General features: G+C 43.6%; 1 protein-coding gene across 2 annotated transcripts in view; it reads right to left on the bottom strand.

Annotated features, from left to right (window-relative positions):
• Nucleotides 1–9,890: 9,890 nt before the first annotated feature.
• BMPR1B (bone morphogenetic protein receptor type 1B) overlaps nt 9,891–27,932 on the bottom strand; it is a 31,179-nt gene continuing 13,137 nt past the window's right edge. For both annotated transcript variants that reach the window (XM_086612557.1, XM_086612558.1), the window contains 7 exons: nt 23,481–23,577; nt 22,565–22,703; nt 17,087–17,279; nt 16,348–16,645; nt 13,838–14,013; nt 12,321–12,451; nt 9,891–10,016 (listed from right to left, as the gene is read on the bottom strand). In XM_086612557.1, coding sequence (XP_086468683.1) covers nt 9,891–10,016; nt 12,321–12,451; nt 13,838–14,013; nt 16,348–16,645; nt 17,087–17,279; nt 22,565–22,703; nt 23,481–23,577 — 1,160 coding nt within the window. The remainder of the gene's footprint in view (nt 10,017–12,320; nt 12,452–13,837; nt 14,014–16,347; nt 16,646–17,086; nt 17,280–22,564; nt 22,704–23,480; nt 23,578–27,932) is intronic.

Genomic DNA, 27,932 nt, shown 5'->3' with positions numbered 1-27,932 from the left:
TTCATTTCTGAGTAAGAAACACTATTGAAGGCAGTCCTTTTCACCTGATCTTTTTCTTCAGTTCTTCTTGTGTTGTGTTCTTGTAAAGGTGACTGTCAGTGTATAGGGTAAGTTTGGGGTTTAGCTGGGTTTTTTTTCCCCAAAATTTTCTGATCACGGCTGATCCACTGTATCTCTCGAAACAGCACAAGACCTAAGTGCTGTTATACTGAGTATTGAAAGTTTGGAGGCAGTGAGGGTCTTTTCAGTCACGATTTGCTTCCGTGGGAGACCGAGCCTCTTTTTTTCCTTATCGCTGGCAGAAATGCAAACACTCATGAGACATGTTGGAGCCTGGGGTGCCCACAGAGCAAAACATGTCTCTTCTTTGGGTTTCTTGCTATTTCTGTTGCTGACATACAGAATAAATGTATTTACATGCTGTAAGCCTGTCATTGTGGACAGTGTCCTCATGTCTTGTATTGCTACCTACAATAGCAGGTTTTTGCTTTTCTTTTTGGTTCTTCTTCTTGTTTTGGGGGGTGGGGGGTATGGGGAAGGGAGGGGTGGGGTGGGGGAGCCCTTAGATCATTGTATGCTCTAGCCAAGTAGTTACCCAGAGCTCTGAGGATAATTTTAAACCAGATGATACTGTTGAGGTTGTTTTATTTTTTAATCTTGTGTCCAGGGCACTTTGTAAACTATCTTACTGAGCATTCAGAAGTCTTTTCAGATAATACTCTGTCTCTTATCTGGACATGAAATAGCTAATTGTTTGTGGCTGGCTTGCTTAATATCAGGGTGCAAAGATGCGAGTGGTTTGTAAATGAAAACCAAACCTTTGGCCATTCTCCTGCAAGAACTCCAATGAGGTATTGACTTTGGGGTCACCACCGCGATCCATTCCTAGCTTGTGTGTGAAACCTTGAGTTCATAAAATGAGCTGCACTGCGGATTTTTAAATTCTGAAGCAGATCTCTCAGACATCTTTGAAGTGGGAATTTAACAGAAATGCAAAGTGTTTCTGTGTATATACTTACACATACAGACAGATAGAGAGGAGAAAATAAAGGACACCTACTGCTAGAGGCTTTTAGCTCTGATGTTAGTTGTAGGCATCCTCTTATGACCAACTTTTGCTTGGGAAGGTGAAGGTCAAAATTCAGTGCTGCATCATCACTGCAAGGTCAAATAGGCAGTACATCAAGAGCCAACAGAGTAAAAACTGGCAAGGAATTAGAGTTGGACTCGAACCAAAGCCACAGAAATGAGCCCTCAAGTTTGGAAGGTCAAGCTCCTCGCTTGAAATAGGAGCATTTAGCTTATTTACTTACTTGTCCTTTAAGCTTGGGACCTGCGCCCTGAAATCTGAAAAAAATCCCTTTATCTGAAAGTCCTTTGATAAGCTCTTTCTGTACAAAAAAAGCAATGATAATCCAGAGTTCCCACAAACCTCTGTCACTGAACAGGTGTTTCATGTTTTTTGTGATGGTGGTTAAATGTATTTAATAGTGGCTCAATCTCCTCAACTGTTAAGAGTTAAAAAACATTAATTGCTGCGTGTGCTGTACCTTGGGCCTGCCCTTTTCTCCAGAAGCATCCCATGCCATGGCACGCGAGTGACTGCTGGATGCCTGTGAAGAAGCGGGATGTTGAATCAGGCAGGGCTGTCCCGTGGCAGTGAGGTGGCTCTCCAAGCACTGGCACTGGGGGCTCCAGCTGCCGGTTTGCAGCTGGTGGGACAATAGCCCCTAGATAAGAAAAGCTTGCGTGGCCCCGAGCGCTTCTTTGGCTGCTGCCAGCTGGCTCTTGCTACGGCTTGTCAGTAAATTTGGGAGCCTAAACAATATGAATAAAAAGCAAAATCAGTCTGGAAAGCAAACAAAATTAGGAAGAAGGAGAAGCAAAACACTCTTCTCCCATAGATCTTGCAAAAATACCCCCCAAGCCAATAACCTGCTTTGGAGCGGGGCACGCAACACAGCTGAGACAGGGAAGTGATGGCATTACCGTTTCAGCACATCTGTGTGGTAGACTTTTGTGCTAACACATATTCTGTCTGTTAATGTTGAAGAGTTTTTTTTTTTTTAAAAAAAAAGTTAGGACGGTACCTTTGTTACCTTTCCAAAGCAAAGAAGGAGGCCCCATCGGAACTGAAACGTCTGTGCGTCCCGGGCCGAGAGGGTGTATCGCATTTCTTCCTCCTATTCCCATATTTCAGCTCTACCAGGGTTTGTGGGATTTGTTTTCTTTGCTATTCAGATCTTGGTTTTGATTTCCCTGTTGCTGTATTTTCTATGCAATTCCTTTTCTAAAGACTGACTTATTACCGGAGAAGTGCTAGCCATTGCATTATTTGTATTGCTGTACAGTGGAGGTGTGGTTTACTAGTTCTGAGTGTGCCTCTTACCCCCCTCCCTTTTTCTCCTTCCCTCTGTTTGTAAATGCCTGCATTTATTCTGTCAGCCTGACATGTACAAAGTGTAAGAAAGAATTTTTAAACAGGTAATAAATTATATTTATAAGCAACTGGAAAAAAAAAAAAACACCGCCACTACCTTGTGTTCAATTGTTTAGCTCCTGGAAGCTTGGAAGGAAAAAGGAGCCTTTTATTTAGTTTCTTTTTTTATTAAAAAAAATAATAATTATCTGCTGAAAGGAAAAGTTTCTGCACATAACTCCTTGTGATGTAGTCTCCCTCATAAGATGCCACTGATGATGAGCACGCGCCCGCGCAGGCTGTTCCATTGCACTGCATAAATCCTCGCGCCTCCCTGTGGGGTTTTACCCCAGCAGCAACGGGAGGATTCGCCCCAGACAATTTTCCTGGGTTCATATTTCATGGCTACAGTCAAAGGTGGAGAAAAGCAACAGGCAAGAAAACGTGTCCTCAGCTGCTGAGCTCAGCGTCCCTCCCTGCATCCAGTCCTGTTGTTCAGGGAGCAGTCCGCTGGGCTTGTCACAAACGCCTGGGAGGCAAACGAAAGGCCACTTGGGCAAGGAGATTTTGCCCAGCAATACCTGCTTATGTCCGATTTAGCCAGGTGGATACAATGCCCAAACACTGAAGTTCACCCTTCTGGCACCCGCTCCCCGCTGTCAGAGATGGTGGTTGTTTCCTGCCGGCCTTGTTAGACTTGTTGTGCTCAGTATTAAATTTATGGGGGTGCAAGGGACGATTCCCCAGTCAGCTGCTTCTCCCAGCTGAGGTGTGGGGTGGCAGTGGGGAAACAGTCATCTCTTAAAGCGGGAAACAGTCATGTCCTACAGCCAGCCTCTCGTCAGCCCTGGCCTCAGGAGCTCATCCTGCCTGTGATGGAGGTGATATGGGGGCCTGTGCACTGCCGAAGGCAGCAACATCCCATCCCAGCAGTGCCGTGCTGTGCTGTGCCATGCCATGCCATCCCCTGGGGGTGCAGGGCTCTCCTGCCACACTGTGCTGAGCCGAGGAATGCTCAGCCCTTGCCGTCTCATACGGCAGACCCGCCGGCATGGCCGCACGACGTGCTCGCTCAGCAGCTCTCGCTGCGAGGGGCAAGTCAAGGGCAAGTCAGAGCCAAAGCACCGCGATAGCGCACGAAGCCAAACAGCACACAGCCCTAAAGCCGACAACGAGGCAACAGGTGCATTTGCCAGGTTTGCGGGACCCTGCAGTCCAGCTGGAAGAGGGCAGACCTTTAAAAACCCATCCCCTGTATGCTTGGATTGCAGCAAGCTGTAAGGCAGCTTTACTTCATTTTCCTCCCATTGCAGTTTTTAATGTGAGCTACATGGCAGGCAGAAGACACTTGCTCAGGCTGTTCTCCCTGAGCACGGGACACCACCGGCTGCTTTAACGCTCCTCAGCAAAGTGCATCACTAACACAAGGCTCCTCCGTTCCTCTGGCTTCTCGGCCAAAATGGCTGGTGCTACTGGGGACGGAGCTGGGGACTGGCAGGTGACTGAGCCAAGACCTGATGCCCCGAGTCCAGATGAAATACTGGGTATTGCTCAAGTACATCGAGCACGGCACAGAACTGCGGCCAAGCACCAGCGACAGGTTTGCTCCATCCAAATGCCGCTGGGTCTTTGGCAACACAGAGGGAGAAGTATTAATTTTTTGTTGATTTTATGATTATCTTCTGTAATAGGAAGGGGTAGATTATATACGAAGAGGACTTGGAGCTATGACATGTAGGGGAGGATCTGTATCCCAAGGGACAGGAGGCATAACTTCTGCAATGGTCACTTTGGCCAACGTGGTCCCGCAGCTAAAGAGAGCTGAGCTGCATCCAGGGCTGGTTTCTGCAAAATTCCGCTGCCCACTTGGGACAGTCACTGCTTTTAGATTTCGTGGTGTCTGCCTGCCTTTCCCTTTGTGTACTTGGCTTTCACAGGAGAGAAGCTCTTTTCTGTCTATCCCACTATTCCCACTCTGTCTACGTGTATTGCCAAAATCAAGTTTCCTTCAGTTTCTGACACCCAGGTAGGGTGGGTCTGCCGTAGCCTGCAGTCTCTGCACTGGCCAAGAAGTTCCCGCATCATCTTCAGGGACTTTCCCTTCAGGTCCCTCACCTCTAGCTATTCTTCCTGAGACTCCTGGAAGTGTCTGCTCCGGTGTTTCTGCATTTTAAACTAGTGGGATTGCAACTCTCCTTCCCAGGCAGTGAAAAGCACAGTTCGGTGTGTTTCACGAGGAGGCAGAGCTCCGGTTTTGGCAGGGAACAGTACCATGACTCTGCCAACCTTGAACGGAAGTGGAACAGTCCCAGGCATTGCCTGCAGCTGCAGAAGATACGGGTAGCTAAGGCCAATGGTAAACAGTAGTCATGCACCTAGCAAGGTGGAGAGGAAAGAAAATGAGAACAGAGCCTAAGTCTGCCCCAAAAAGCCATACCTAGAAAGTTACGGGGGCGAAAAGCAAGCAGAATAGGAGGAACCAACAGCAGCTGCAAAAGCACCTATCTCAGCAGCATGCTGGAGAAGGTGCAGCACAGATGGGTCGTGCTGAAGCACCGAATCGCCTTCACCACCATACAGCTGAGGGGAGCAGAAATGGCTCCAAAACTACAGGATACAGCAACATGCCACAGACAATGCGCACCTAGACATGGTCTGATCAAGGGACTGGGGAAAAGCTGCTGGAGAATCACTGCAACACTCCGCTGCTGATTGCAGATGGCCTGGGGCAAAGCAGGAGGGCTGCAGGGGGTGCCTTAATCAGTGGCAAGACTCGGCTCAGGGGAACAATGTTGTTCACTTACTTCTCTGAAAATAACCGGTGAGGAAATTACACGTCAGGAGATGCTGAGCTGAATCCCGCATGCTGCAACATGGCACTGCAAAATGAGAGCTCAGGTCATAAACACAAATACATACCAATATGGAACCACAGAATGGTTTGCATTGGAAGGGACAAGTTCCAACAGCTCCATGTCCTTCTTGTGTTGAGGGCCCCAGAGCTGAATGCAGTACTGCAGGTGGGGTCTCACAAGAGCAGAGTAGAGGGGCAGAATCCCCTTGCTCAAACTGCTGGCCACACTTCTTTGGATGCAGCCCAGGATACGGTTGGCTTTCTGGGCTGCCAGCGCACATTGCTGGCTCATGTTGAGCTCTCATCCACCAGCACTCCCAAGTCCTTCTCTATATCTCTTTGTATACAGAGATACATACGCTCTGATACCTCTCATCATTAAGCAACACCATGTTTCAGCTGATGTGGTGTATGTACACAGCAACTTTATTCCTCCTGAAGCACAGGGCTGAAAAATCTAGCTTCAGCCTGTGCACAGATTACCTCCTGTGCCTCTTGCGCTATTAAAAATATTAGTTGCAATTCATAAATATGAGGGCGAAAGAAGGGAAAGGGGGGGGCCTCACAAAAATATTATGTGACTGCTGAATTTCTATAGATTTACATAATCACTCACAAAATGCAAGTGACTGCTCCATTAGTGATAACACTATTTTAATTACTATTTCTCTCTTCGCTGAGTTGTGAATGGGGTGATACTTTTTTTATGCCAGTGGAAACATATGCAACATCTTGCTGTTTACTTGTTTGCTCAGAGGAAATATCTTATTTAAAAAAAAATGAAAATAAAATGAGGCACGGTCAAAATAATCTATCCAGGGAAATGAAACCCAAAGGTAGTGGTTTTCAAGCATGTGAAAAGTAAATAGAAGTAAAAGCAATCTCTTTCATTCATGGGGAGATGGAAACAATTTTATTTGGGGGGAATGTTAAAACAACCATATACAACTCAAACAAATACAACATAACACAGTTTGTTCCCCAGGTTTTCTAATAACAGTATTTACAGGTTTAATAAGGCACTGGTTCTCAAAAAAGAACACAAATTAGTTTCTTAGTCTTTACATTGTCAACTTTTTCTTTAACAGAAATAACTTTGTGCTAGAGAAATGACAGCAGTTGCTAGATGGCATCTCTCTTGGGGTGTTTTTCCTTCATCTCCCCCTTACCTGTGCCATCTTATCTATGCCAATAACTCACTAAACTAAACTTCCTTCAGTGATTTACATTTGAAAACTGGATTTCCAGACCTGTGGGCACTGAAGCCACAATTACCTTCACCACCGACTTCCAAGCCCTTATTGATGTGCACTGTGAAACTACCAAAATCTGGAAGTGACATTAGAAGGCCACAGTTGGCAAAATAAATGTACTAACCTGCACTCACTGTACGTGCTGAGACCATAATAATTACACATTGAGTGTTGCAGAAAGTCAACGATGCAGGCGGTAACTCGAATGTCACAGGGCTAGAACAAACAACTTCCACACCTGCCTTAGGCTGTCTTCTGGCTTTAGGAATATCCCTTTACAATAGCATCCATTACAGTGGGTAAGGAGATTTGAGGGCAAAATCTGGCCTTTCGAGTCTTAGGAGAAAATGGGCAGGCACTAAGTTATACAACCGCAGACCCTTTCCTTTCTCAGAGTATGCCTCCTCAGTTATATATATATATATTTTCCTATATGGCACCATTGCAGTGATTTGTCATTTATGCATTTTCATAAATAAATATTATGTTTTATTTAGTGCTTTATCATCTGGAATAGTATACTCTTAATCCACATTCTGGAGTTATTCCAGACTCCCAACAGAATATATATATATATATTTATATATATATATATATAAAAAACACATAAACTTGAACATTTAACATACACACTTTACATAACCTATCAACCAGTATCTTAGATCCCTTTCTTTTGAACTGGAAAAAGTAAGACTTGCTGAAAAAAACAGTGTCTGGCCCTTTCTCTTGCAACACGTCGAAGGCAGGTGCCGGGGGCATCACACGCATTGCATACACCAGCCGGCAAAGCACCCTCCAAAACATTTCTGGGGAGAGCCATGATATTTTTTTTTTTTTAAAGTATCTATCTGAGGAAAGCAGATGTGAAACACACCTAAATACGGCAGGGAAGAGGCATCCCTGCTGCATGACCGCTTAACCAGGACCCACAGGGATGGGGCTCGGAGGTGGGATCGACCCAGCCTGCCCCAACCGCTGCCAAAGTCAACGGACTCATCTGCTCCGTCAGAGCCAACAAACTCCACATTCCTCGGAGCTGCACTGGTTTTTATGAAAGGGCCTGAAGGTGAAAGGAGCGAGAGTAGAAACCCCGTGGTTCCATTCACAAAAAGGTGACGAGAGGCTGGGCTGTTCTCCTCATTTTGGGCCACAAATCTTCAAGCCAAGGCAGCCAAGGAGAGGAACAAACTCCGCGCTCAGCCACGCAAGCGCACTGTTTATCAAGGATGGGGGAAACCAGCATCACCCCTCTTGGGGCCAGGATTCAGTGTACTATTAACTCTCAGAGATTTTCTTTTTGTATTGCTCAGGATTTTTGAGTACAGGCAGGGAAACTGCACTGTGGAAAAAGCACTCTTAACAAAAATCCTCTGATTAAACTTTTTAACACCTATAATCATGGAGGTCATGCTGGTTCTCCTGAACCTAAGCATTTTTCTCTGTTAGTTCAAAAGTATAAAATGGTAATTTTTCCAACTAGAAATACCTTCAGGGAGTCATGAAGCTAAGCCCCAATTATATACCTTTCTACCACAAATAAATCCGTTTTGTCCAAAAAGGAAAAAAAGAAGCGGCACAGAAATGCTGAGGCTAAATCCAGCATGGCAATTACTTCAGTTCTGAAACAGGCTTAGCATAATCAAAGCAGCATTTGTAAGGACTTCTTTCAAAATTAAACTGAACACCATCTAGTGAAACAGGACACAGGCAGGCAAAAAAAATGAAAAAAGAGAAAAGAAGGGTAAAGAAGGGTAAGCCAGTAACTCCCATACAGCTCAGCTTTGATAATCTGACAAAGAACAGAGATCTTTCCGAAGAAAATACTTCACAGGGAATATTTCACCTCTCGTTTCCCCTTCTGTAGTATTAACATGGCAGTGACGGCTGCAGCCCCAGGAAGGAGGAACAGGGAAAGACAGTAAATACATTTCCTGTTGCTCTTCTTCCCTGAAAGCTCCTCTTGCTGGGAACCACGATGCTATGCAGCCCCAGCTCGGCGGCAGAGCCCGTCGCTCCCGCGCCGTGGCTCCCAGAGGCAGGGAGGCTGCTGGAAGGTCACTCCGAAGAGCAAGGCAAGTGAAGCTTGAGTCAAATTATTCGGTTTGTGGTGACTCTCAGTACAGGGGGAGAAGGGCTGGAGGCACCTACCCACTGCTGGCCACAGTGTCCAGCTCTCGCCGTCCACCCAAGTACACTACTCCTTCCCTGTCAGCTTCCTAACGCGGCCAGGAGGCACTGGATCTCCTTACGCTTAAAGGAAAACAACTGCCACCCTGAAAATGGGAATGTTTGAGGCTTTTCACTTAAAAGGAACACAGAGTATTTTTTTTTTTCCAACTGTGGTTGTGGATGGATACCTCACCTTTTACACAGATGAAAGAGCAAGTTAGTTTTTTCTCACAGGAGCTTCCTCTTCCCCAGTGCTTGTGCATGTAGGTCACAGCAGTTTCAAATTCACTGGCAGATATGAATGTGTACTTCATCTCCGCTCACACAAAAAATACTTTATTTTGCGGTGGGAGGAAAGAAAAAAAAAAAAAAAAAGCCGAGAAAAGGAGCATCCTGGTACCATACCCATCAGATTTCCTGGAAACATGAAGAGCTGCTTCAAACAAGTCACACCGAACCATATTCATACAGCTCCTGATTATCTCAAAGGCAGCACGACCTCCCCTGGGACAGGCCACCCCAGGAACGCGGACACCCCTGCTAACGAGGGCGAGGACATAACTGGGCTCCCTCTCTATACTGTGAGAGCCGCTCGCACACGCAGGACTATAGAAAGTTGTCTCTGCAGGTAGGCAGCTTCCAGATGGTTTCCATTACAGCTCTTCTGAGCTGCACAGGCCCTTTCTCCTGTTGTTTTTTTTTTTTTAAACACTGGAGTGCAATAGTCTCTTTATAAATGAAAAAGTCACTTTGCTTTAATTTTCAGCACAGTTTCCTCCCAATTTTTTTTTAATGTAACAATATACGTCTTTTTTTACTTCTAACCAAAACTTTTATTTTCATAAAATTTAAAGCAGTATCTTTTTAAACAATCAAAATAATAATAATAACAATAATAATAATAAAATAATAAATGGCTTTCACGGAAAGCAACATGCATAATCTTAAACCAGTTACTAAAACTGTATTTCCCCGTGTAAACAAGGGCAGACAAGCCTCTTCCAATCTTGTATGTCAAAATTCAGCTGATTTTTGCAAAGGATAGTCTCCTCAAAAGCTGTCAAACTTACAGCTGCTCTTAAGCATGACTGCTTTCAAGGTATTATTAGCAAGACTTTTGATACCTCTTCAGGACTTCTGCCTGCACGAGAAAGTCCGTTTCCATGGGCCTTCACGAGAGCTGCCCCTGGCCAAGTCAGAGTTTAATGTCCTGCGACTCTGACATTTTGGCAAGTGTTTTCTTGACCCGCAGGGCTGTGAGCCGGGAGGCAGGGTTGTGAGCCCAGCACTCCATCATCAGCTTCCCCATCTGCCGTAGGCACTGCGGAAAGAAACCAGAGAGAAAGTCCCACCTGGGTCAGTGGAAGGGGAGACAGCAGTTGCTGGCAATGCCAAAAAACCAAAGGGAAAACATCTTTTCTAAGGGCAGCCAAACAAAAGACAGCATGCTGGCTGGTGCCACTTTTCAAGAGCTTTTCTTTTCTGCATATTACGGAGAGTTCTCCAAACATGGCAATTACTCTTATAATTTATGACAAGTTATAGTCCAGACTTGGCCATACGCTCCACAAAAGCACTTTACTTATTTCCCCTTCTCCAAACCCGCGCAGCCTGACCTGCACAAGGCTCTGTACTGTGAGCCTGTTGCTGTACCAATGCAGTGGAATTCATTTTCCTCAGCCAGTGACCATCTCTGGGGTACAGTCCAGCGTGAGCACCCACCCACAGCCCCTGTCCATCCACCCCGCCAGAAAGCCACCTGTGAGCACCCAGCTTCGCTCTGCCCTGTCCCTCTCCAACTCCTGCTTGCTTCCGAAACATAGCCAGACCATCCTCTGGCTTCCAGCAATAACCCTTTTGCTGACAGCATCTCAGCATTGCCTTTGCCATCCTGGAAAAGGAGCATACATCCCTGCCCTGCGCCTACCACCTTCTTCCAAACATAAAGCACCACAGAAGCCACCGCAGTCGGATGATGACCCAATCAGCCTACAGATTTATGTTGCCTTAAGATTTGTTTGCTACAATAGGAAAAGAGAAGTTTTCCATCTCATCTGACCTGCTCCCCGTTCTCCCGGCCCAGAAGCAGTGTAGACCTGAAAGGCACCAAGCACAGCACCCACCAGCTGTGCCCAGACCAGCCTAATGCCTTCCAGATCAATGCTGATTGTTATAAACACGTTTGGGTGGTACACAAGGTCTTACGCACTAACAAGTTTGCCTCTCATCGCTACCACTCCTGAAGTGGGATTACCGATGACGACAACCAATTAATCAAGGACAGTTATTTCAAGGAGCCTCTCTGATCCTCAATATGTGCAGCAGCGGACTGAACACACTCTGCGTGCCACCGCACAAAAGCTCTTCCTGGGATCGATACCAACAGCGCTTCCTCCAGCATTTCACTCCTGGTCTGAAGGCTCAGAGGGATTTGGTTTGGGAGAGGATGAGGCAGGCGATTCTCAGTAAGATCTTCCCACCCTGGCTGTTGCACAAGTCCGTGAGCCTCCCAGGAGGTTGTTTTGTTTTTCCCCTCACGTCTCCAAATTGCTTACATCTCTCACCACCTAAATCTTTCATCTACCTGCAGAATATTCATCTACACACTGCTATTCCCAAGCGGCAGCTGTCTTCTGCAACTGTAGAAAACTTCACAACATTAAACTGTACCAATTAACATGATTAATGATGTCTCCTCCATAGCATCTCGAGAGCAGTCAGCAGGTTCGCCTGCAGCACCTCAACCGTTCGTCTCCGATCCCACAAGCACAACTTCGCTTCATTACAGATGCTCAGCAGAGAGAGTTCAAATTCTCCCCCAGCCCTCTCACCTCCTCCTTTCATTCCGGAAAGCATTTTCTGGACCCTACGTCTCTTCTGAGAGACCACGTCTGTAGCCCTCTTTGCTAAAACATGAAGTGGTACCTGAGCCCTGTTTTCCGTAAGATGGAAAGGGGTGAACAGTTGGCGCTCCTCGGTGCAGCCCAGCTACTGTGGCCAGTACTATTGCATATCGATATCACCAGAGTAAAACTTAGTATCTTGTGCTCATGTTAGTGTAAAATCAAGGTAAAATCATGTTTCCAAGCCTGCACACCCGTGATCGCAGAAAAGCTGTATGCTCATTTCAAAGAGACAGGAGATGTTTCCTTCTTTAATAAAAAAAAAGGAAAAAGGTTGGAATTACAGCCCACACATCAGTATAGACTGAGGTATCTGCCAGTGCCCCAAATGCACTGCCACTGCACTATACACTACAAAATAATTTCTCTTTCAAAATTTTTGGCTAGCCACTGATTTAATGCTATCAATGCCAGGAGCAGAAAGCAAAATGAGTGCAAGAGCACAGCCTGCTATAGCTGTGGGATCTGTAGACAGCACACGAGGAACCTGCTTGCAAATACTGTAGGCTATGGCCCCTGGGGCTCTGAACAACTTCCATGGGGATATGTGAGAATGTTGTGCTCCTTCCCGAGCCCTGTTACACCATTACTGGTGCTAGCACCAGTGGTAAAGCTCCTCCTCACTTAATATAAGTCAGAATTGGGTCAACCTCACTAACTCACTGTGATTGAAACCACAGTTTAAGTGGTTTTTAAGTTTCACATTTTAAGAGGGACAGTACCTCATCACTGCTCCATCTGTTGGGAAAGGAAGGGCGTAGTCTCTTGATGCACACGATCTCCCGCATGTCCTCATACGAGGGGTCGCTGGGCACGAGGTCATGGTACGGAAGCTGGTATTCCTCAACTATTCCTGAAAGAAGCAATTAGTTGCCCATCACTCACAGAAGACACCTTCCACTACCCTCTTCCCCTCTCATTTGGTAACAGATTGACCATATCAACAATTTGATGCACTGCTCCTTAGGAAGACCTCACTGCTCCGGGAAGTTATTCCACAGTCAAGCTCCAACATAATCATTGCTGTGTAAAGACTGACCAGGTATCTTAATCCAAAAGCGCAGTTACTTGCCAAGTGAGACAGTTTCTACCACTGCTGTCCAGTCCAGCAATCTCCAGTAAGTTATTATCGAAAGAACTGTTTGTTAGCAGTGGGCATGTATCAGACTAACGAGGTGGAGAATTAACGTTGAATTAGGTCTCATTCTTATCAGTGGAACTGGTATCTATTAAAGGGCATTTCTGTGCCTTTTCAGAACATGGCAAGGTACCACTCTCTGTGCACAGCAACGATGACGACAATGTTACAGATTTTACATCGCATCATTGCAACACGCTTTACCGCTTTGTAAACACAGGGGTCACGTTGCTCATCAGTGCAATTCAGCTCCTCTGAGGTAAGCATGGAGCCAGCATTCAGCACAATACTGCAGGCTTTAAAGACCCATAAAGCCTGATGAAGGTAGCGTAGACCCGAGAGAGACATGCTCTGCTCTTACTTGCCACCAATCTGGCACATAACCGCTGCCAAGTCATTTCTCTGCATTTAACTTTCCTCAGTGGCAAAACAGAGGTAATAACACCCATCATTTCTTCCCTACACCGAGCTCTACATGCAGAAAACACACATAGCCTATGCGTACAAGGGTGGATCTATGTCCCAAGTCTGCAGCTGGGTGCATTGCTTCACCTTTGCTGTCCTCAACACTTGAATGCCTGATATCAGAAGGAAATGAAGCACATCACTGGTATGCCAATGATGTAATAACTACCAATTTGCACTGGTTTTTTTTCTACTTGTCTTGTAAACAAAAGATTATTTATTTTAAATAGGGGCACAGCATATTCTCGAATTCATTGTCCTCCTCCTTCTATTTAACTCTAACAAAACAAAGAAATCGCTATTTCCTTTCTGCTAAAATAGCTGAATACCTCCAGTCCAGCAAAAACGTGTTGCCATTGGAAAACACCCTCAAACGAGTTCTGTATTCCTTCTTCAGTGCAGGCATCTGCTGCCTTCAAACGAGCCACTAATATACAGTCTAAATCTTTGCTGCTGAAATAGCACTGACTGATGCTTTAAAATAAATTTCAACAAGAGAACAGATCTTAAGAGAGTTACCTGTATGGTTTATCCACATTTGTTTATATGACAATAAAAACGATTACCCAGAGAAAAGGATGTAATGGAAGATTTGAGTTGACTGACCCAATTAAAAGCCATCTCCCAGCTCTTTACCTCCTGAAACACATCTCCTTGCTATCTCCCAAAGGATGAGTCCAAAACTGTACATATCAGCCATGATGTACGACTGAAAGTGATTTCTATTCAAGCTTTCATCCAGCACCTCGGGAGGCATATAGCGTTTTGTTCCTACACGGGTATTTGGAGGTATGTCTACCTCGTTTGTATCACTAAAAGAAAACGAAGAGGAAAAAAAAGGGCATTAAACATGCAGTAAAGTGGTTTCAAAAGAAAGCAGTTTAGATGAGACTAGTAGTAAATTCACACCACATCCACTCTCAAACAAGGTCAAAATAATGCATAATCTTAATGCAACAGTTCTTCCAAGGAAAGCCTCTTAGTGTGAAGGCAATTCTTCTTAAAAAAGGCTGACCCGCCTGAGGCTATGTTAAGCATTCAAATGCAGAACCACAATGGAGATAAGACTCAACAGGGATGCTGTAACATTTGTGAGATTTCATTAGCATTAGTCTGAGCTCTAATGCTGGTGATAACAGTCAAATCTTCATTAAATGCTATTTTCTTAACATATTCCACCACCTAATGCTTTAGTCTTAGCAATTAAGGGAGGACACTAAATAGTTGGGGCAGTATCACTTAGCTATAGCAAATCAGATCTGCAAGGAAGTCGAAATATTTTCGTGCATGCATTATGTTTGATTTCTCCCAACCTTTACACATCAAGATGTGTAAACACAGAGATGTAAATATGTAAAAAAAAAATCTAACTCAATGTGTCACACCTCACACATTAACTAGAAGAGACAAGGTATATCTAATGGGAAACAAATTCCTATTAATTATGTGACTGGATTTTTTTTTTTCTTACTAACTCAGATTCAGCTGCATCAGTTTTAACATTTTTAAAGGTTTAATATATGGCATATATCGCGGTTTGCTTAAAAAGGTCTGTTTCTCTTTCCCCACCTACTTTAAATGTGGTGGATACAACAAAATCTCACAGAATAATTATACAACTTCTTCTGTAGGTTTCTTCACCTGCAGCAATTTTTTTTCACCTACTATTATGAAAATGACCAAAAAAAAGCTCAGCCTGAGGTACAACCAGTCACCTACAGAGTCATTAAATCATACATTTGCTGATGGCATTTCTGTGTACCTCCAAGAATGTAACATAAACCTAGTGACCTGCACCGTCTTGCAATATTTGGAATGAAATGAGAAATGCAGAGAACTTTACTAAACTCATTAGCTTCAGCAAGAGCACACCCCTTTCAACTACTTTTTTTCTGGTTTTGGTCATGGCCTGAGAAACGCTTTCTAAGGGAGGATTCAGTACGAAAACAAGCTGAGTATGTAACGTAAATTCCATTCAGACTGTGACAAATGCATATTTCACCTTCTTTTATAGCAACACTTAGTAGTTCCCAGTTCTTCTCGGTTCATACCTAAGCAGTGTGCTGCTCTGCACTTGTCAGGCAAGGAATACCTGCAAAGGGTGATTGTCTTCCCTGAAACTTTTACACCAAATAGTGTATTTCCAAGTTGTTTTCTAGGCCTCTGTTCCTCAAAGTAAAAATATTCCTTTCTCTTCTCCTAAAGAAAGGTCAGGTTGATAAAGGAAAGCCTCACCAAGACACCTGGTGGATACGTGAATGGTGAGAAAAGCACATAAAAACTGTCTTTTCCTTACACTCTGAATCATTTCAGCTCAAGATTTGTACAGAATTCTTAAAAGTTTTTTTGATACTTCAGGGAGCACACGGTTTCAAAGCTGACCTCTGAAACTGAAACCTTCAGTCTACGGCCACATTTCTGTGCACAGAAAAATCAGAGACTTCGTAACACACGTCTCCACCGCACGGACCACTGCCGAGAGCTCAAGCTCCTCTTCAACAGAGCTGTCAGACAGCGATGACTCCTTTACGAATCCCAGGAGTGATAAGTCCTACTTGTCTGCTCTTTCTAAGTTGTTTAAACACACAACCACTTTTTCAAAATCAAATTTAAAAGCCATTTCAAAAATCAAATCTGTACCTCAGCAATTTGATTTGTCGGAAATGAAACAAAAGGCAGCCCAAATGGGGTGCTCTTCAATAAATCCCAATTAGTAACTTGTGCAAATGATTAGTATTATTCTATATAAGTTGCGAGTGAATTATCTTGGGATCAGACAAGCTGAAAGCTTCAGTGACAAGTTTATCGACATGACTTCAACCTGTCAGTGCCACGTCCTTCTAGCACATGGCAGCAATACTCAGGTTGCTATTGAAGACAAAGTGATGAAAATGGAACCTTTACACAAATGCAACTAACGTGCTCAATAATTAAAAAGGCACTATTTATACACCTGCATTATGTTTTTACGTGACATTCTCACCCACACAGGTAGCCCCACCTCACATACAGATGAGCACAGCTTGAAACGTATGCACATACACTGCAGGTGCTTACACACATGCGCACACCCATTTAGTCAACAACTAAACTAGAGTTTGCATCTGATTTACCAACTTTTCCTTGCTCTCCTCACTTCTACTCACCTGATAAATTTAACAGCCAAGCCCAAATCTGCTATACAGCAGGTGCCGTTCTTTTTCACCAGGATATTCTTACTTTTTAGGTCTCGGTGGGCAATAGCGGGTTTGCCCTGAGTACTGAAGATCTCAGTGTGCAGGTGGCACAAGCCACTAACGGAGGAGTAAGCCAGTTTTAGCATGGCTTTTGTGTCCAAAGTAGTAGATTTTAGATAATCATAAAGCGAGCCATTCTCGTGATAGTCGGTGATGAGATACAGCTGGGTCCAAGATCCTGTACCTTTAATGTCCGCGGCAATGAACCCTGCAAAAAAAGTGATTTTCAAATTAATACTTCTCGGAGCTTTTTTTGACTGGTCAGAACTCTGGACCCTCAGTCACTTCAAAAGTTTTATTTTAATAACATATTTCATTTATTTCATCTTACTTACTTTCATCTTACATGCAACTGTGCGTCACCTCTCGCCTTTAAGATATTTTCAGAAAGCCCAGATATCGAGATACAGATGGCAGAAACAGACTATTACAGGGAGTAATAGCCCTCAAACCTCGTTATTTTAAAACTTTTATTTATGTTTCGGTAATCTCCTTGAAACACTTTTCTTTTGAGAAGTGCTGGGTGGCTAATTGAGAGCACAGCAGGTACCAAAGCACATCGGAAAGGGCATCAGACAACAGCAAATGCAAAATTCTTAAACTTAAGAAACCTGTACCCTATCAAATAATCCTCTTTAATTTCACTCACCGAGAATATTTTCATGCCTCATCAGGACAGTCTGGTAGATTTCTGTTTCTCTGAACCAGCTGGCTTCCTCCGTGGTAAAAAACACTTTCACGGCTACCTTTTCACCACGCCACTTTCCCATCCAGACTTCTCCATAGCGACCTTTTCCAATCTGCTTTACCATCTGAATCTGTTTTGCGATGGTCCTTTGAACCTGTGAAATGCCAAGACCGGCGGTTATCACTCGCTCAGCAGAAACCTGCATTCCCCTCCCTCCTTCTGTGTCTCCCTCCCCTGCAGCCAGTCCAGTGGAAAGGGGAATATGCAGCCTTTGTGATGTGGATTTCGGGAAAGCTCCGCAACTCCAATGCTCCGTGTTTCCCCCAGGACGCAGTGCTGGTGAGGCCAATCCTGCCCCTGTGAAGAAGTCTTTCCGTACATTCCCAAAACACACCGTGGCCTCTCAAGAAAGTAAATCGGTCTGTATAAAGGAAACGGTTTACTACTAACCCTGAAATTTTTATTTTCCTGCGGGAATTTGCCACTCTGTGCAATTTTTTTTGTCATTTTTGGAAAAGCTTTGACAGAAAACACTCCTGGCCACCCCAACCCAACCCAAAGTCCAAAGGGGCAGATAATACATTTTTAATTAAAACAGACATGTTTGTTACATGTTCAACACCGTTGAGACTCAAGGCTAGGGCTCACAAGAGCCAAAAGCACCTCAGCACTCCAAAACTAGCAAAATTACTGACAGCAGCTTCCTATCAACTTCCTATTCAACTTCCTTGAAAAACCCATGCCTAATAATTTTAAAACATAGATTTGGTGTTAGGAACCTCCATCACTACTTACACAGCTAGAACCTACGTGCCTACATTAATTTCAATAATCATCATCACACAGTAATAATTTTTTTTCTAAAGATACGGAAACACAGCTTTAAATCTGCCCTTTCTAGTGTCCGTACCAGCTGTGCCAGTTGCTGCACTGTGAACTGATGCTGAAGTCAAACCATTTGTGCAGCTGTAGCGTAAGATCAATGTGCTCGGCAGCACTGCAGAGACACCCTTCATGAGGATGGCAGACCTCACGTAGCAGATGGACTCACTCTATGCTTAACAAGCTTTTATGTTTATGAAAAGTCTTGGACAAATAGAGACTGATATATTTTCATAGGACTGGAGCATGTCCACGGATCACATATTTCTAAAAGTTCACAAATAAAAACTCAAGCAGATGCTGCAACACAACCCACTGGTGTTCATGGTTGACTCGGCCTCACTCTAGTATAATGGGAGATCAAAATGTCACCTTCCTGTGCTTCAGTACTGCCAGTTCGATCCACAGCTAATGATTTTTGGTTTCACAGGGGTTTTTTTACAAGATTTTCAAAGAAAATAGCTTTATAGCCTCCAAGGCAAGGAGTTTTTCATCTGGCCCAAGCAATTGGCAAAATCTGGACAAGCGTAAATTCAAGGTCTCTCCGTTTTGCCACCATCCACATACAAATTTAAAGCAGTTTATTGCAGCAAGTGTGCACTATCTGAATCTCTATGAGATCACATGCATTTCATGTAATACCAAATATTTTTGCAATCTTGGCTGACAGAAATGATCAAAACTTGATTTTAAAATCATTTGCCTCCTTTGTTATCCCCGGGAGGTCCAGTGGAAACTACCAGCCTGGTAACGCACAGCAGGACTGCCACAAGCCCACTGCAGCATGAATATATGTCCAAAGAAAACTCAAAACCTATTAGGTAAGGTCTATTATCATTTATTTTGTAAATAAATTACTGGGTTTCATATTAGACAATTTAAAGATTAAAAACATGCAATGGCATTTATGCAAGGCTATTTCAAAAGATCCAGCTTTCTTCTTCTATCATTTTAAAAAAATTCCATTTTTTCAGCCCTGCAATGTATTATTAGACTGTAAAGGTAGCAGCACCAAGATGGTGGCTTCAGTGCCATTATTTTTGATTAACATCAGTGAAAGCCAAGAACAGAGATTAGCCTGGATTTTTAAAATTGATTTATTCTCCTTTATACTCTCATATAGTGATTGAACAATAGTTATATTACATTGGAATTTTGCTGTAACATTTTGTAATGTCATTGTAGCATTGTTGCTTTCTATTTTGCCCATTTTAAAAATGCATCCTGAACAATAATGCAGTTATATCAAATAACTTAATTTGTGTAAATATATGTAATGGCATCATAAAGTACATGGAATTACAATACTTAATGATGAAAAGTTCCTTATTAAATTACATTAAGAAAATGAAAAACACATTTCTGTTATGGGTTTTCAGGCGGCAGAATACTATGTGAAGGGCCTTAACCTGGTTTCCTCTTGCCAGAACTGGTCAAATGATTTCCTATGAACAATTTATTTTATTTTAAGGAATTTAGCCCTTTCTTGAATCATAAACTGATTACGATTTCTAAAACAAATTGGTTAATCAAAATTGTTGGATGAACTGATTTCATAAGCGTGCTGAGTGATGCGTTCATGTGAACTATTTACACTGAGTAGGGTTGGGTTTTTTAAATTTCTTCTCAAATCTGTGTATTTTGCTGCTTGAGCTCTATGAGAAGCCAGATAAGTTTGCACGGCCCTTTGTTTCCTCTCCCTGTCTGGAATCAATGCAATTACCAACTATTTCTACTTTCTGCATTCTGTTTTTCAGATGTTCAGCTAAATGTATTCAGCTACTTCAGAGGAAAATTCAGACAAACCAACCTTTTGTAACTTCAATATTTTGAACAGAGAACTTCATACCTATGGCTGGGATGCAGTCCCTCGAAAAGTAAAGTTCATTCAAAGAGGAATTAGGAAAAAATCTATGTGAAAGGGTAGAGATCAAACTGTAATTCAGCAAACTCTTCATACAAATCACTGAAATAAATGTCCCCAGCACCTGATCTCCTTCCCTGATTTTGCACATGGATTGACGGAGGCAACAGTTTTGCCTACACTTCTTGCTCTATCAAGGCCAATGGGGTTCTCCCTGCTTGCACAGACTTGATTGTGCACCCCAGTTTGTTAGCTCAACGCCTCTATTTAATACTTACTGTATTTTTTTCTCAGTTTAAAATTTGATTGGCAGCATTTGACCTGCAGCAAACTTTTATGTCAGAGGTATGAACTGGTCAGGAGAAAGAACGCTTGCTGAATGTCAAAGTATTGATAAAATCTTGGTTAATGCTTGGTTTTGATATAATATTTGTACCTATTAGAATAAATGTTCTGCACAGAAGGAAAATATTACTGTTTAGCATAAAGTGACATTTTGTAAGAAATTTGTGGCTTACCTTCCTGAAATGATAACTTTGGATGTTTCAGTCTTTGCATAACTAATAATACAGTTAAAAACAAACTCTGCCACGATAAAGTCTAGAGCATTATTGCCAGGCACTTTCTATATACTTATTTCAGGCATGGGCCCAGAGGTATTAATCTGTGCATTTCTAGTGAGCCTGTAGCAGTTGTAGCTGTCTGGGAAATGCAGCAAATATCTATCACCAAGTGCAAGATTCATTACAGCTCTCGTTTTTCTTCTCTTCCACAGAAAATCACTACTTAAGGGGAAAGTCTGGGAAAAAAAAGTATGCATTTTTGTAGGCAAAGAGAGGGGGGTGAATGAAGAGTGCCTTCAGGAAGAACACTTGTTCCAGTGGCTGCAAAGTCTCCAGGCTTGAGAGAGGAGGACTGGCAGAAGGCAGGGTGGTTTCTGCTTCACGGAGAACCAGCACAGCTCTGAGAGCTGCTGAGCAATGACCCAGTTGGGATGCCACCTCGGCCATTACAGCAGTTAATCAGCAGAAGTTAGTTTTTCTGCCCACTGAAAGAGTAGACCTGGGGACATCAGTAAGACTGTAGATCCCATCTTCAACCCGCGCACTGGGACAGAGGAAGGCATAATGCACAAGCGGTCACAACCAGCATTACGCCAGCTTTTTTGTCTCAAGGGCATCCCGGGATGAACCATCCAGCCATCCACTGCTATGGGATGCCCCAGGGCACCTGCTACCCACGTGGGCTGATGGAAACACATCCTCCCAGAGGAGAAAAACCAAGGTCGTTGCCTTTGCTCTAAGTTAATATATTATTTCTATCACTGTAAAGGTAGTAGCACCAAGATGCAGACCTTGATGTGGCAGGTGTTATGCAAAAAAACAAAGCAAAAAAAGCAAGAACATCTCACAATTAAATCAATTGGAAGCACTCATTAGGAATGGTCCTAAATCGTAAGCATGATCCCTCCCTTTCCATGGCTGCTAGAGGGACATTGTTATGGGATGTGAGAGAGCTTTCTTAAAGCCTAGACCTAAATGATGGAGTTTCTCTCAAAAGAGAAAAATGACCGTGGGTTTTCCATGCTCAGCACCAGTCACAGACCCACTTGGGAGCTTGGTTTTTTTTTTTTCCTCAATAGCTATGTTAATTGTCAAAAAATTGGAGTTTTACAAAAATCAGCACTTTATTTAAATAGGACTCTAAGCACTTACTCCTGCTAGAACAAACTGAGTTTAGTCAGCTTTTTGCCACTCAGCGTGTTGCTTCATTTTAAGGAATGATAAAACTACCCATTTTATTTCTTCTTCAGGGTACAGAAAAAAGACGTGTGGGCAAAAACCAGATAGACAGTATATAGTACTTGGAAACTGGACAATGTCTACAGTAATAGGATCACTACAAACTAATAGGTTTAGGAGGCAGGAGGGACATATCTCTGAAAAATGAAAATGAAATCTAATTCATTTTCTCAGAGGCAGTATTTTAACTAAGTAACCTGGCTTTTTTTTCAGTGCTAAAAAGCAATGATGAGCCCCAGCAACAAAAACCTGTGGTGAACAGAACTGCTTTGCCACAGAAGGCAAACCTTCTGCCTTTTCAGCCAGGTGAGCTCAGGGGGTCTGGTCATCCTGGAGTTGGTTCAGAAATAATCACAAACTCCGTCCCTGTGCCTTGGACCTTTGAGATTGCCACACTACAAGGAAAAACAATTAGCTCTTGACTTCTGAACGCAAAGTGAAGCCTACGCATAAGAAGAGTCCAAGTTTGATAAATTACAGTTCCCTTTACATAAAGACAACGTGTCAGTGTCTGAAATGCTGTTGTGCATTGCAAATAAAAAGCAAGAAAATAACATCAGTGGGCCAGATGCTGTCCTGTACACTGGGGTAAATCCTGATGAATTTCTGTGAGCTCTGTTAGCGTGTACTTACCCTATGTTATCTAAAATAAGAGATGAGCTGAGGTGAAAAAAACACTAAGCTTTTTTGGCTTAGTCCACATGAAGAAAAGTCTCCTGCTTCTAAAGCAGCTGTTCTCCAGCTTAAATCCTTGCCATTTCTGGGAGAGAAAAAACACCTTAAAACAACAACTGAGGATACATGCATATAATTTCTTGTGCCTCACTTTGCCTTCTCTCTTTATGCATTTTTGCCTTTTAAACTCGCATGAAAATAATATTGCTTCCTTACCAGGAGAGGGAGCCCGGAGCCGCTCCCCGAGCTCTGGGACTGCTCGATCAAATCCTTCAGGGACTCTCCAGGGGGAATGTAGGTCTCATCCTGCTCCAGCCCGATGCTGTAGCGAGGCCTCGTCTCCTGGCGTTTGTATCTGCCGTGTTACATGAAAGTGGAATTAGTTTTGAATACAATGAACACACGTGTAATGAATAACGCACGTTGTTCTTCACGTTTGCTTCATTTATAGCCTCACAGCTTCCTCTGCTCCCCTGAGGAATATGCTGGACTCATTGCCCAAAATTTTCGATTTTATCTTTAGCAACTGTTTTCAGCATCAAAACTTTAAAGACCATGCAAACTTTTGCAAAGTGACCAAATTTTTTTCTTTCAGAAACTTAAATATATTTAAAACACAGAGACCAAGTAAGTATCTAGTTTTATTTTACTGACTGCAGTGGATCTTTTAAGAGCCAGTAAGGTCATGGGATCTGCGACTATTTAAAAAACATGACAAATTATTTAAACATAATGTATGTAGATAATGATAACATTCTCGACATATTTACTTACCTTCCGCATCCTTCTTTTTTTATGATCAGTTCTTCACCACATAAATACATTTAGAAACCTTAGGTATATTTACCCTATTTAAAATTTGTCCAGAGGCTTTCTTAGATTTGGTAAAAAATAATCTGCACTTCTACTTGAACGGCTTTTTAGGATGTAGGGCAAAAGATGCTATATGAAATACATCACACAGATATACCTGTGACTAGCATGAATAAAATATACATTTCCCCTTATCATAAAATTACAGTTTCTCATTCCTTTTCTTTAAGATCCACTTCAATTTTTTTTTTTAATTGATGAATAAAAAGATGAATGTTGGGAGAAGCATTAACAAGCTAGTAAAGTATTCCTTATTTACCTGAAGTAGCAGAATATGATGATGAGCACCAGAAGTATACTGCACACAGTCACCGAGATCAGCAGGGCCTTATGGTGAATGTTTCCTTCAGCAAAGTCTGGGGTTAAAAACAAGGAAGGTGGAAAATTTGGAAAGGGAAGTGGAACTAAGTCAGTATCAAAAGACACACAAGACACACATGCCTTGAAAAGTGCAGCGAGCACAAGATCATTTCTTTTCTTTTCTACTGAAGTCCTGTACAAGATATCCTTGGATTCCTCAGGCATTTTGTGCGCTTCCTCTTTTACCTTCCCTGACCAGGGCAGAACCAGCACCTCCAAAAGCCTATTTGACTTTTCAGCCTTCACTCAGGCACAACATCACCTTGATTTGCAATTCCCTGTTTGGCCCTAAATGAAAAAATCAATTAAGAGCCGTAGCTCTGTGTCTTAACCTAAGTGATCAGTCAGGACATAAAAAAAATTACTCCCCCTACCTTAAATCACTCTTATTAAGTAGCATCCTATTGAGCAGTTAGTCAATATAAAAAAAATGAGTAACTGCATTTATCCTAGAAGGGAAGACACAGCAGACCATCCAACCCCCAAGAAGACAGGTCATGAGAGGCCTTGAAAGTGTATTTCCATCACTGCATAATAATCCGGCTCTCAGATCCTGGTTTAAACACTTGAGCAGGAATTTGCTCCTCCATTCGCTCTATAGCAACCCTGCGTGCCAGCAAGCCCTTCCTATGCTGGTGGGCGAAACTATCCTTCCAGAAGCTATTCTGTGAAACACTTTGAAAATGAAATGTGTCAAATAACTTCTAGAAAATGCTGTTATGTAAAAACTATTAAAATGTTTCAGTCGGTCTTGGCATGGGAGACTCATATTCTCCTTTCAAGTATACCATTAATTTTCAAATTTGTATTCTCAACTCAGGCAAGTGAGTTGACCTTCGTGCATGCTCCTCTGCTGAAAAACAAAGAAAGTTAGCACTCTTCTTCTTTAACCTCCCCTGCCCTCCAAATTTCTCTCAAAATTATGGCGTTTCAGCATGTAGATACACACACCACCCTCTCAAAGTTGCTATCTAGTTTAATGCAGGTAAGAACTATGTTTTCTGAACTCTTTCAGCCTCGCTGTCTTGCAGCTTTCACAGTAACGCCCAGCACATCGTAAAACACAAGAAACTCATCCTCATCGACCATCCTGGAATGGCACTATTACGTTTCAGATTTACAAGGGTAATGAGACAAGGAGATTCCTAAGGGACTCTTGGTTTACTGTCCGGCTTTTTCATTTTAAAGATCCAGTTTCTTCTTCTGTTTTTGCCCCCAAACTATTTCTTTCCTTCCCCTTTCACTACAAACAGAGATTACCTACCAACGCACGCACCTTTTGATCGCGCTGGTCATGTTTTAACCTGCCATTACCTGCTCCGGGAGCATTAACAGTGTAAACATTTGAGACACGGCTGATGCCTTTGAAAGGGGACACTGACACGATGTCTATCAGGAAAACACCGGAGCCCGCCGTTCTCCCTGCCGCAGCAGGGAGCCGGCCACTCCAAGTGGGCTGCGAGCTGAAAGCGAGAGCCCACCGGGGAATCCAGACCTCTCCTGCCAAGGTGACGGCTGCTCGGCAGGGCTGAGGGCTTCAGTTCACGCTTTGTAAGCAGCTGCCTGTGTCGGCCAGCCAGCTCCCTCTCAAACGTGTGGCTTGGAACAGTTTGAGATGCCGCAGCCCATCTATAGCTGAGGATATAGTGGGATTTCATACTTGGGAAAAACCTGGACATCTGTCCACAGCAAGGGTTTTCCCACTTCACGGAATAAGCCATGATGGAAGCTGGGCTTTTGCGCTCAGCAGGAATGAAGGCTGATGTCAGACGCAGAGGGAGCAATTTGGATCTTGCTCTTATTTATTTACGTACGCTGGACATCCGAGCCATGAAGTCTGCGCGTTTACACAGACAAAGCGTTGCACTACCAGAACTCGTAAGGCACCCGTACTGTTCATGTCACCTGTGTGCGTCTGAGCACGTACGTTTGGGAGAGGAATGATAAAGATGCTGAGATTTTAATCAAATTTGATCATGTTGAACAATCCAAACCCTGTGCTCAATGTCTCTAATGGGCTTCTCCCACTCAGAAAAGCAAATAAATGCAGTTTGAATTTCCTAGAGGTCAGAAGGCATTTCGGAAGCACTGCGTAGCTCTCAAACAAACTTCAGACTTCAACACCACAAAATTTTTCGGTACTCAAATGCAACTATGTGAAGCAAGCGCGAGGAAAGCAGGCAAGACATAAAGGAGCACGTCTTGATCTCCGTGCTGGGAGCGGCTGACGCAGACGGCAGCAGCAGCGGTGCTTACGCGCTTGCAGTAGGTGATGGTCCCCATGCTGATGAAGTCAGCTAACGCAGCTTTAGCAATGGTTCACTGCACACATCACAAGCATGCAACTGGCTCTCACAGGAAAGGAGAATAGCTTCCATATGGCTTTATATTTATTTGGCTACATACGACGAGAGGGAACACTGAAGATAAGTGAGCCATTGTCTCACCTTTCAAATACTTCCTGCATTTTCAAAGCATTTTGGCTGAATTTCATTTGCTTGCTCACTTGAAGACTTCATAAAACTGCTGGCGCGTGGACAACATAAGATTAAAAGCGTGCTCCCATTCTTATACCAGCAATGTCTGTTTGTCCTGCTGACCTGAGTCAGGCTGGTGCTGCTGGGGACCAACTCCTCTCTCCTCTACAGCCCGCACTGCTCCCCACAGAGCGGCAGGAACAAACCTCCCATTCCTTGCACCACTTTCAGCACCTTCTTGGCCAAGTGTAGGGATGGGGCAGCTCAGCAGTGAGTCCACTTCATCACTGGCTCGTGGGCTCCGTGGTGGAGACCGTGGTGGGTACCAGTCGGTGCCACCTGGCATGATGGAGATACTCTGTCCTTTAAAAAGTGCAGTGCTGTGCTTTTTAGTGTTATGTTACTTGGCAACTACAATATGCCAAGCAGCGGGGTTATGAGAATAAGCAGTAGCTTTCACGGAGGCAGCAGTGAGCGGTGACGAGGAGCACGGCGGGGGGTGCGCAGAACAAACACGCAGTAGGTTTGGGAAGCTTCTTCACATACCTCGGCTGGCTGATGATAGCAAAGCCCAGCAAATGGCACGTTAACAGTTTGATGTTGTATGAAAATAGTGGTGCGTGCAGCACAAAAAGGGAGAGCTGGCTACAAAAGGAGGGTCTCTATAATACCAAGCTGCCTCCGTTACTTTCCCGTGACTCCCCGCTCCTCTACCACTCGTTCCCCTCACTCTGCCATCCACAGGACTGTGCTGAGGAGTGCAGCAAAAATGCCACCCAGCAGGTTCAAGGGAGAAGTCAGCATATCAAAGGGAAAGGAGGTTCTCCTCCCTCCCCAGGTCCCTCCAGTTCACAATGTTACGGTTATCCAAGTAAAAACTGCAGTGAAATCTGAGGCGTGGAGACTGTGTGCACACATCAAACCCCATCGTCCCTCCAATCATCCCCTTGCCCATTCATCACTAGCTCTACAGGCAGGGAGCCAGACACGGTGGCACCACCACTTCTGCTTATATAGGCTCTAAATCAGTAAAGATATATTTCTCCTTTCGACTGGTCTCAGCCTGCGCTTTCGCTGGGATTTCCAGGAATATCTTCTATTGTTTAAAGCAGAGGTGTTGTATCAGACCCAATTATGACTCTCATTTCCTTAATAAGACAGATGTACGGCTGGGACGAGGACTTTATGGTTTTTCTGAGGTATTTTATCCTCGGTAATTCTGTACCGAGACGAGCTCAAAACTTAGGCTTAGCTGTTGTTTCTTCCATCTTGCTTAAAAAGCCTTTCTTTAACCAGTGTTAATTCTTCTAGTTCTCACTTTCATGTATGTGGTCCTCCTTTTTGGGGTGGGGGGGAGGTAAACCTGCTTCACAGCACATGCCATGTCTGGAAAAGCACTTTGAGAACACAAGTCACTTGCCTTTGTAGATGTTACCTTGGTGCATAGGTTAACCTGCGGTTCAACAACCTCTGACCTGCAGCTGGATGCTCTCCCTAGACTCTGTTCCCCATGAGATATGACCTGGGACGTAAGTTCATCAGAAGCCAAATTTCTGTTTGTATTTTAAATGCTGAGGAACATACATATTTTTCATGGAATCCTGGAGGTCAGAAGGTTGCTCCTAGAAGCTTGTTTTTAAGTTCATCTTCTCTTTCTTTGTACTTACAGTTTATGTTAAATTTGATACACAATTCTAACAGTACTCAGTCTATCACAGCCTAATCTAAATGTTTCCAACAGAAACAATGATCACAGCCATAGCACTGGGCACTGGCAGTAGTGTGTATTTGTACACAGTTTTTTTTACCTGCTTGCGGTGAGGATCTAGAGTTCAAACTATGGCTTTTCTCTGAGCTTTCACACTAGGATACAG

Source organism: Tauraco erythrolophus, chromosome 5 (genome assembly GCF_009769465.1).
Source record: "Tauraco erythrolophus isolate bTauEry1 chromosome 5, bTauEry1.pri, whole genome shotgun sequence".
Taxonomy (NCBI): Eukaryota; Metazoa; Chordata; class Aves; order Musophagiformes; family Musophagidae; genus Tauraco; species Tauraco erythrolophus.
This window is presented reverse-complemented; position numbering and strand designations above follow the sequence as displayed.